This window comes from Dermacentor silvarum, chromosome 5 (genome assembly GCF_013339745.2).
Source record: "Dermacentor silvarum isolate Dsil-2018 chromosome 5, BIME_Dsil_1.4, whole genome shotgun sequence".
Lineage (NCBI taxonomy): Eukaryota > Metazoa > Arthropoda > Arachnida > Ixodida > Ixodidae > Dermacentor > Dermacentor silvarum.
In genome coordinates, this window is record NC_051158.1 from 18,677,688 (window position 1) to 18,688,489 (window position 10,802).

Here is a 10,802-nt window from a genome sequence, read left to right on the forward strand (position 1 = left end):
TATTACTTTAGTTTTTTTTTTAGATTCGTGTGTAATATATCAATTTTGTCCGCTTCAGATATACAATTAGATGCAATTCGCATAATTGTGATATCATTTTTCACTGCTGAGTAGAGTTGCAACTTGACAGTTTCGTTTTCTGAAAATTTGCGATTTTTGCCAATTTTTAATAAATAATTGACGACCTAAATAAAAATTCAAAACCAACAGTGACCAAATTTTAACTTTTCTTTTAAATGCAACAAACCTAGTCAAATTTGGTGCCATTGGTTGCGAAGAAAAGCGAATTCTCCTTTTCTATGCATGCTTCCCGAGCTTCACAGTCGCGCGATCGTAGACGGAAGTGCGGGGGAGCATGCGTAAGGAAGTGGAAGCCACGAAAAGTCAGCCTAGCACGTGATTGTGGTCCCTAGAATCTTGACACCGCGCGTGCGCTGCACAAGCATATTGGAAGAAAATACGCACACAACGGTTGGCAAAGCAATCGAACAAGTGCGCGTCGCTTTAAATCTATCGGAAACCAAGCGCGCGGCCGAATCCAGCGAGCGTGAAGTCACGTGGCTGACTTGTTTAGAGAGAAAAGGCACAGAGGATGGCTTTTCTAGGGTGGCTAGCCACCCTAGCTTCACGGAGAGTTGGCTTGCGAAGGCTGGCTCTTGTGATGTAATGCTTTCCGCCTCGTTTATTTGCGTGCTCCATGCACGGGACCACTCATAGAGTTTCTAAATAAATATATAGTAATATGAAACTCTATGGGACCACTGAAAGCCTTCAAGCGCCGATTCGAGAGCTACGCGGCGCATGCCCTACATGCTGTTGCGCGCGAATGGCGCGAAGTTGGCAAGGCAAGTGCGGACGTGGCTGCTTCCGTCCATACCACTGATGTGGTGTATATGTGTTAATATATTGATAAAATGACCTCATTATAAATAATTAGTACCCAAGTAGTGATCAGTTGGGTGTTAACCTTTATATTGCTGCTATTCACGGTGCCACTCGCCCGGTCGGGTAGCCGTGATCGTATAGTGGTTAGTACCTTGCGTTGTGGCCGCAATAACCCAGGTTCGAATCCTGGTCACGGCACTTTTTTTTTTTTTCACCTTTTTTTTTATATAAGAAATATATTTATGCTCTTAAACATACACAATAAAAGCATTTTGTTTGTTTTTGAGCATGGAATGTCTCAGTTTACCGAAGTCGCGTTCACTGAATCGATTGGAATGAAGAAATTCGTAGCATTTAGGAGGAGGAGGAACAAACTTTATTGAAAACCAGCAATTTGCATGGCCCGGCCTAGGCCTCCCACGTGGGGACGTCGAGGTCTTGCCTCTTCGCCGCCTTGCTGGATGGCCCATAGCTGATCGTCGAGGTGGGAGCTGCGCAGGGCGGCGCGCCATCTCGACGAGAGGGTCTTGGTATTAACATTCTTATATTGGACGTACCTGGCATTCCCACAGCATGTGCGGAAGCGATGCTACTTGTGTCTTACATATCTTACTAATGTTGGTAGTGTACATGTCGGGGTAAATCTTGTGATATCGAGAAAGTGACGGGTGCGAGTTTGTTTGTAGTAGGCGTAAGGTATAGCCGCCTGGACTCTGCATAGCTTGTGATTAGGTGGAGGGAAGGTTCTTCGAGAAAGGTAGAATGATTTGGTAAGATCGTTGTAGCTGGTGAGACGATCGCGGTCAACGCCTTCACCTGTGCCATAAAGGTATTCGAACCCTTCAGATGCAATTTTCCCTTAAACTAAGCATTTTCTTTGTCTTTGCACGAAACAAGCGTTTCAAGGTTTCTGGAATGGTATTTAAACAGTCCACATCGGCTTAGTATTTACCTTTAGTGTCCCTTTAAAACCCCAGGTTTTTTTCTTTTTTTTCTCTCTCTCTCTCTCTCTCTCTCTAGCGAAGCATGACGTGACAATGTTTGAATGCCAAAGAACGGCTGAAGTTGTTTCTTGAATTTATTATTGTTACCAGACTGAAAAACTCGCTCTAACCTTTTCACTCACGAGTTACAACGTATGCATTATTTTTTGGCGAAACATTTGTCAATGTATTTAGCATTTATAGTAACGTTTCTGTCTGCTTTTCGTTTCTTTCTCCCTCTTACTGTGAGCTATAGGGGGGACACGGGAGGCCGGAAAGAGGCATAAACAAAAGAAAGGTGGTGACGTACGCCACACTCAAGTTCTCACACCAGCTCGCCGTGACATCATGGATTTTGACAGCGATATTACAGCGATATCTTGTGGTCTACTTGGGCGTTTTTCGGTGGAGAAGCGCCATATTGTATTCTAAAGGAACCGAAAACTCTATCTGGTCAGTTTTTAGAATATGTTCGGCGTCAACAAAGCTTGAATATGAGGATATTTTTTTTTCCTTTTTTTTTTTTTCTTTTTAAGGTTCGTGGCGTCACACCACTGATCTCTACTATAGGAGGCATAGTATAGATCAGTGCATCACACTGACGTACGAGCGGCAGCGCGAAATTTGAGAAATGGAAGCTTGGCCTTCGTTTCATCGATTAAAAAAACAAAAGCAATTTTTCTCAAAATGAACAAAAACGGGGTTTTGAAAGAATACTTTACGTGTCTTTTACAGAAGTTTGAATTGGCACCAAAACGGTCGCCATGCCATCCCTACCAACTTTTGCGAAGACATTAAGCAAACTTCGTTGCAACAAAACGCTGAATGTTTGGTGCTGCATGCACGGACATTACACCAATTCTGCCGTTCTGCTTTGCTGAGCGCGACTTGCGAAATGTTCGAGAATCGAGGAGGAGCGCAGGCTCTCTGTGTAAAGGAGGCACGCCAAGAGCGATCGACGGGCCCCCCTCCCATCCCTCGTCGCCCGTAGCATTTCCTGGGAAAGGCGCCTGCCGCACGATAATAGTCATTGTGTGGCGGTGCGAGATGGAGGAGGAAGAAATGCATTAACAGCTATGGCAGCGCTGAGAGAGAGAGAGGGGGGGGGGGGTTGGATCCCCTTCGCCGATGTCCTTGAACCGGTGCCCTCACCACACGACCGCCGCCGGGGAGCAGACGGGTTAACATATATATAGCAGACGATGACATTTCCCACCGGCGCGGTTGTGTAGCAGCAGACGACCCTCTTGTCGCCCTTCTCGAGAGTTCCAGGCATGGGCCTCTCTCTCTCTCTTTTCTATCTTCTCGGCGTTTGATCAAGTCGTCGCTCGACAAATGCGCTTGGTCGTGGAATATCTCGTGCGGGCGCTTCTCACGTGACCATTAAAGGTAAGAGTGAGGAGGTGGCCGGCGCAGGGGAGGCTTGATCACCCCTCATTGGTAGAGAACCTGCCAGTTATCGACCAAGCCGTGCTATCTGTCTACTGTACATCGTCCAGCTTTAAAATAATAATTATGATGGGGCTTAAAGAGGCACATAATAGACACGGAGCAGCGCAACACGACAGGGACCAGACACAGACACACAGCGCTACAAGGGACATGCGTTGAGCTGTGTTAGTACATTACCATTCTACACAATATCATCGAAAACCACTCTCGCAGTGTCTCTGTGTATAGGGGGGGGGGGGGGGGGGGGGAGACGACGACGACGAGCTTTATATATGCTACAATGTAGTCCATTTTGTAACTTGCTAAAGTTAACAACAATTATGTTATAAGAAAAATGAGCAAATTTGATCGAAACCTTTGCTGCTGTAAGCACAGACAGCTATGTACACTTTGTGAGTTCACTTTATCCGCATTCTGTTTTCCGAAAACGCCTGCCATGGTTTGGACCACTAAATCTAATGCTGTGGGGAGACATGGTTACGGTGCATCCAAAACATGGTTTATTAAAATTCATCACAGCATCAGAGTGCAGGAATCATTATACACGTTACACAATAAATACACAGTAGATTCGGGATACACTCTATACTTTACGCAACACAAACACGATAAAGTGGGCACTAGACTACAGATGAAAATTACCGACTCTAATTACAAAACATATTTGAACATGTTTTAGTTGGAAATAAGACAAGCAAGGACGATACCCAATAAACTTGGTGCTTACAGACGCCCTTGGTAATTAGTTGGAAGCAAAATACAGTTGATTATAATAAATGATGAGGAGTAGTGGAACAAGTAAAGGCGCTTGAAGCCAATTAACGCTTCGACAAATAAGGGGACTTGTTTTCGCAAGGGCAAGTCCGCTTGTCGAGCGATATTCCTTGTTTGACTGTTTTCATCATTTCAAGTTTCCACCTTCCTTTGAACTTCGGTCTTGAGCTGATTATAAGCAGGCTTAATGTTACAAGAACAACGAAGATTCACAATTTTTTTTTTTTTTTTATTACAGCTTAGATACAGTGGCCGTCGCATGGTGCCGCGACGAGTCGGCTTGGCAATCTTGGTATCTGGCCGCCCTCGTTCTGGTTTTCTGGCTTAATAGGTGTCGCGCGAAGTTCCATTATCTGTGGTTGCAATATTAATCAAGTTAGAATAAATGGGCCCCTTCACCTGCTCTCAGACATGAGTCACTGGCCTGCAGCCTCCTTATGAGGGGCCACTCCCCAACCCTAATCCAGCGCTGGTGTCGCCTTCTCGTCCTCGTTATTTCTCGGTGTTATTCGATCGTTCACGATGAATAAGAACCAACCTCGTATCCCACCTTGCAACATAATCCCAGTGTGGGAAACCGGTCACATTTATACTGCTTATACTTACACATTAATATCTATTGCGGGTAATACCATGCTAAGCGGCTGGTTTTCATGGATGAATGAAATAACTATAGAACAGAGCATTAGCCCGCACGATTGAAGCCAAACGAGTCGGACCAACACGTGATCGTCACGCCAGAGCACGGGGTAGGTTTTCGTGCTCCCGTTCTGCAGGTAGCGCAGGCAGAGCTATACATATAGCAGAGCCACTGAGCAGCCGGACAAGTGCGTGCTTATTAAAAAAGTCGCAGTTTCGCCCGAAAGGCGAAGCATATCGAATGCGATAGGAAATTAGTAGACAGCTATACGAACTAAGGATAGTAGTTATATCGGCCGTATGATCTTGTAAACATTCGCTTACAAAGTGAATTATCAAGCATGATGTCACGCGCGCACAAGCAAACACGATCACCTCTCGCATGACGACCGCGGAAACTCACAGTCAAAACGCTGGAGCGCGGCAGCAGCATCGAGCGAACAGACCTTCATGCTACCTCTCGCATCAACGCGCACGGCGGACTCCGACCCGTCGCAGATAGCTTTCAAGATAAAGCGGCCCGCGCGGCCGCGCTTAGCAGCCGCCGTTGTAAAACGCCTCCCCGGAGCCTTGCTCGCGACGGAAGACGGCGCGCTTCCTCCCCCGCTTTCCGCCCTTGCGCACGCGATATTGAGCCGCCATCGACGCCTCACCCTCGCACGCTTGCACATACAACGTACGGCATAGAAGAACTTTCGGTGATCCTAGTTAGTGCATACTTGTAGTAGCGCCTGTTTTGTATCACACCTTCCTTTTGTGCTGTCACTGCTGTGTCTTTTTTGCGCCTTAAAAAAATTGACATACAGCATACGGTGCGCGGCGGCGATGCTATCGCTCTTGGATTTTGGACGGAACCTCACGGCGACGGTGACAGTAGAAATGCGCTTGGAGTCTCCATATTGACACGTATACATGTTTATCTTTCACCGGTGGCCGCTTTCCACCGGCTAACAAATGTTAAACGTTATCGCTCGGCGCAGGACGCGCCTGTATCGGAAGTTTCTAGAACGTTATCGATACGTGTCAATATAATTGCTATCGCAATAAAACTACCGGGAACCAAACATTCTCGGCCATTAGGCTGAGCTTCGAGGTCACGTGTTGGGCTGATACTGCGAGAAAAAAGCGAAAGGAATGGCTTCACGAAGAGTTCGCTTGCCAAGGCTGGCTGCGTGACGTAATGCTCCCTCCTAGTTCATTTCCCTCCTCCATATGCTGATTTTACTTGACGCGTCATATCCGCTTTCTGCACCTATGTCATATAGATATATCGCTCTCTGGGCATCGGTGTAGCTTCACGCCGACTTTCCAGTCGATTTCATCACTTGCGCGTGACAATGCACTCTTTACGCGTATCTCTCTTTCCTGATAACTATAGGTAAGTGGCAACAACACTGAAAGAAAATGCACCCTGCCTTGGTGGTGTTCTCATTTTTCATCAGCTGTAATCTTCATTCCAATAGAGCAGCTACTCGGCGGTATGCATGCAGCACATGGATGCGTGCGCGCGCATGGTGGCGCTTGGATTTAAGAGTTGCGTGCGCACAAGTGCAAGAAAAAGAAGCTTAAACGAAGCGCCACCACCGCTTTATTTGACTACAAAAGGCGATGCGTCGCAGCAAGACCCGCATAGGCTGTCCAGGACCAGGTAAGTGCTGAGCAGTGCGGTCGGTATTCTACGACGCTGACGCATTGCGGCGTGTCTCATCTGCTATTAACTTGATGATGACCTTCATGAAAAGCTGTTGCTGGTGCGACATAACTACTTTTGTTTTAACGCGCTACCAGCGTAACTCCATTCTTACCTGCGTTTTTGTCGTCTTCGTTTAAAGTTGTGCTGACCTCAACTGAAGTTAAGTTCAGTTTTCATCCTATGCACTTTTACCGGATCCGGGCTGTTCATACCGCTGGTTATCCACGATTTCTTTGTACCGCCGTCGCAGGTCTCCCGTGCAACCTACCGCACAAGCTTCGCCATGACTTCTTGGTGGCTAATCCTGTTGTTATCATCTCAAGCAATCCTTCAGCACTCGTCTGTAGACGCTACGTTTGACATTGGCCTCAGATGGCTGCGTGGCGACAGCTCGCTCTTCTCCAGCCTCATCAACACGACTGTGACCGCTGGGACGACCGAAACCACCGTTCCTCAGACAACGCCTCTGGACGTCGCCAGCACCACTGAGGATGCGTTGCATGAGAGCCGTACCGCAGTCTTTCGAGACGACGTGGTCATGGCTACTACTACCACTGATTCTACCACGGTGACCACTGGACAGACCACCGCAGCCACGACCCCTACTGAAATCGACGCGAGGACCGCAGGAACTACCGAGGCCATGATCCTGGTGGAGGACGCGACACCCGTGTCGCTGGACGATCTCGCGCTGCAGGTCGGCAAAGTGCCGGATCCGGTGCTGCATCTAGTGGTTAATGAGGATGGATCGCACTCTTTTGTGATCGTCAGCGGACGCCAAGGGCCAACGACCGTGCCTACCGCTACCACTACGGCTACCACCACTACGGCTACGGAAACTGCCACTACGTCTGCTACCGCTACGACTACGTTGGCTACCACAACCTCTGCTACAGAAGCTACTACGCCTGCTACCACTACCTCGGCTGCGGAAGATGCCTCTACGTCGCTTTTTACAACAATTGCTGGTGAGTCTACCTAATTACGGTAAAGGCCCAGTGCCTACACTGTAGGCCTTCCCTGGAAATCCGAATTTCGGCTAGCATACCTGTTGCTGTCCATAGAAAAAAAAAAGAAAAAAAAGCGGGGGAAATGTTAACGTTGCAACCTTGCCCATTGCTCGCGTTCGTATTGCAATGAAGTATTAGAAGCGTCTTTCCCCCTTGCATGTATTCCGCTAAGAGGTTATCCCGTGTACTACTCGTCGCCGTCTTCTACAACGTTACCGCTGTCGTTGCCTCCGGTCTCTGGTTTACTCGTCACATTTGGTCGGATGCTTTTGTTCTTGCTGTCGCAGCTCGACGCATACTTCTGCTATACAGGGTACGGGTAACACTAGCTGCACCGACCACGCTTCAGTTCTGCCAACAGCATGGCTTACACGCCGCGTATCTTACTGCAGGTGGATCGACTTGTTTCTCTTAGCTTTCTCTCGACTGCTGGCGTTGAGGCGAATCTCGCATGCTGCAGTTACAAAGCTGCTTATGTTGGCATATCCTACTGTCGCTTCTTACGCCTTTTAATCCCGTATCATTCTTTCGTCGCGACGAAACACTTGTCCGTTGTTTATACTGTTAGTGCTTCGTGTCCGGGCAAAAGTATTGCCTCAATTTGTTTCAGGTACCACGACCTTGGCCGCTCCCAACACGACTTCTCCCTACTTGATCCTGTTGCATTACCTCCGGCCATTCATCTTCGGCCGCCTGGGCGCCGCTTCGACAGCCAGCACTGACGCGACCACAGTCGTCCCAGACGAGCCCTCAACGCCCGTCTTTTCCACGGGCTCTCCTTGGCTCGGGGGCGTACCAGATTCAAAGCCCGTCACTACAGAAGCTGCAGATCCTGGGTTGTCGTCTCCACTCGTCCCCACCGCAGCTGCTGCAAGAACCGTGGCAACTGCAGACACCTCCACCACCGACACCAGCCCCGTAACGGCCACATCGGGTGACGCCGTCCCAGCTACTGTTGTCTTTGACCTGTCTCTCGCCTCTTATCCGGCCGAGTTTAGGGCAACCGAACTTCCGTACTTCTCCCAAAATTTCTCCACCATTGGCGAACCATCCGACCGCACAACATCTTTCGACACCATCAGCACCACTCCAGTTCTCGGCACGACCGAAACACTGACTCCAACGCCTGCGAGTTCCTCCGACTACGTCTCGACGACCGTTGCTACCGAAACTACCGCGGCCGACACCATGCCGGCCACGCTCGACTCCGTTACGAGCAATGTACCCCATACAGACGACGCTGCCACTGAGGCACCTGTTCCAACGCCACGTTTTCTTGTCTCGACGCCCATTTCTACCGAAACTACGATTTCGCTCACGACTCCCGTCACGAGTAATGCAGTTACCAGCGACGTCCCTGCTGCACAATCTGGTGCCCCTCCCACCACCGAGGGTCCCACGTCAACGTCTCTCAATACCAACTCGCCGGTCGAGCTGCATTCGTTGGCATCTCGGCTGATCACCGAGACGACTTCACTGACCCCGCCGATGATCGGCTACCTGCGCCAAGTCACCTTCGCGCCCTGGCCTCCAGCGGCCCCCAACAAGACCTACGGCGGGGACGGCGCCGACGAGCCAAAGTACCGCTACTTCTACGACCCTGCGCAGGTCATGCAAGTCCTGTAGGCAACCTGCCCACTCTTTTAATCCCGTGGCGGCATTTTTAATCCCCATTCACCGCCTCATGCGCACCGCCACGCTCCATTAACCCACCCTTGCATGCCAGCGTTCAAAATGCGCAATAAAACATGTATACCAGCACTTCCCTTTGGTCGTATCTCTTTAGCAACCACACGGCTGTTTCATGACTGCCATCCAAACACTACGGAAGTTAATCACTGGCATATGTCGGCGAATTGGTCGACCAAGAGGGATCTCTTGCTGCAGCCAACGTTCTGATAAAGGAAGTTGTCATGGCAACGAATGTTTTTAATGTGCCAAACGATGCCACAGTAAGCAGCTTGCCCAGTCCCTTAATTGCTGTTGAGATGCATGTTTCGCGGCGGGATACCACTTGTTTTATTAATTATTCTTTATCGCATAGTGTTTCGACTTTAGAGGCGCACTTCTACGGAAGCAGTGTAACGTTCCTTATGCGATAGATCGCAGTGTCCTGATATCTAATCAAAAATTCACCAATGAACTTCAGTTATATTCACTTTCGAGCACTTGTTCAAATTGAGAAACTGAGTACTAGTAGTACTGAAGTCATGTTTGCTGGCCGACTGGCCTGTGAAGAGCACGCGTTCTAGACCGCTATCTCGTGAAACGCAAGTGACTATAAGCTGGCCGATCGAGAAGCTGTTGTAATATCGTCGATAGTGATAGCCTTGTTTTCCAACCAGAGTTTGTAGTTTGGCCGCGGCACGAAAGAAGGCACGCACTATTTTGCTAGTCGTGTACTGCCGGCATGTATCTGCGAGGCTAGATCCGCCCGTACGTAATTCGGAAATAGACAACGGCCACCGCGGGGAAGCTGTAAGGGTTGTTACTGTTGATTTCGACAGCTCTCTCTCTCTCTCTCTTCACACTTTTGAGCGCGCATTTAATTTGTGTGTTCAGTGCAAAATAGCTACGTAAACATTGGTGGATAAATGCTCGTTTAGACAGCGTACCGGTTTCTCACTGTAGCTCCTATGCCAGAATACTGACAGCCCGAGCGAAACAGATGGAACCCAAAACTTCTTTTCCGCTTGGCAAAAGCTTATGCAATATTTCTGAGAAATTAACTAATGTGTCAGCGTAACAATACGTGCAAGTCCACTGGCCTGTGTGTCACATCTTGCAAAATAAAACAATATGGATACGCAGCCGTTGCCGCAGATGCGATCATTTCGACCAGCGGCCGATTTTGAGGAGTCTGGTATAGGGCGATTGTTTCACGGCACAATTACAATTGGCCACGTCGACTTTAATACCGGTATCGGTTCTGTCAGTACTGCCGGATTCAAACGACGCACCTAATAACGCGCAAGGGAAAAGTACATGCAGTGTACACCACCGATGTGAAACTGACATAAAATGTTAAATCGTCGCGAAGGAAAGCGCTTCTGTCGCGACATCAGAACTTATGTCGTTGCGGTAGAAAGTGGCACATTTCTAACGCCGCGGCAGAAAGCGTCTGTCGTCGCCACATGCAGAGAGTACCTGTTGCGACGTCAGAATTTGTCGTAACGTCAGGAATGTCTGTCGCAACTACAGAAACGCCAGGAACTTCTGTAGTCTCGTCAGAAATCAATTGCTGTTGTCTTTTGCAACCGGGTACCTGAATATTCCTACCTCTCGTGCAGGTAATTTCCGCCTCTTCAATTTTCATTTGAAAAGGTACGGGGATCAAAGATCTGCCTCAGACGGTTAAAAAAATGT

At 48.7% G+C, this 10,802-nt stretch overlaps 1 protein-coding gene and 1 non-coding gene across 2 annotated transcripts; both read left to right on the plus strand.

The window, feature by feature from the left end:
• The first annotated feature begins 1,011 nt into the window (after positions 1-1,011).
• Positions 1,012-1,083, plus strand: Trnah-gug (transfer RNA histidin (anticodon GUG)). Its single transcript has one exon. It is a non-coding gene; the product is annotated as a tRNA-His (tRNA).
• Positions 1,084-6,189: 5,106 nt separating this feature from the next.
• Positions 6,190-9,196, plus strand: LOC119453981 (mucin-5AC). The gene is made up of 3 exons (XM_037716003.2): positions 6,190-6,381; positions 6,677-7,394; positions 8,047-9,196. The coding sequence occupies exons 2-3, from the start codon at positions 6,710-6,712 to the stop codon at positions 9,060-9,062; spliced, it is 1,701 nt and encodes a 566-aa protein (XP_037571931.1). The 5' UTR covers positions 6,190-6,381; positions 6,677-6,709; the 3' UTR covers positions 9,063-9,196.
• The last annotated feature ends 1,606 nt before the right edge of the window (positions 9,197-10,802 follow it).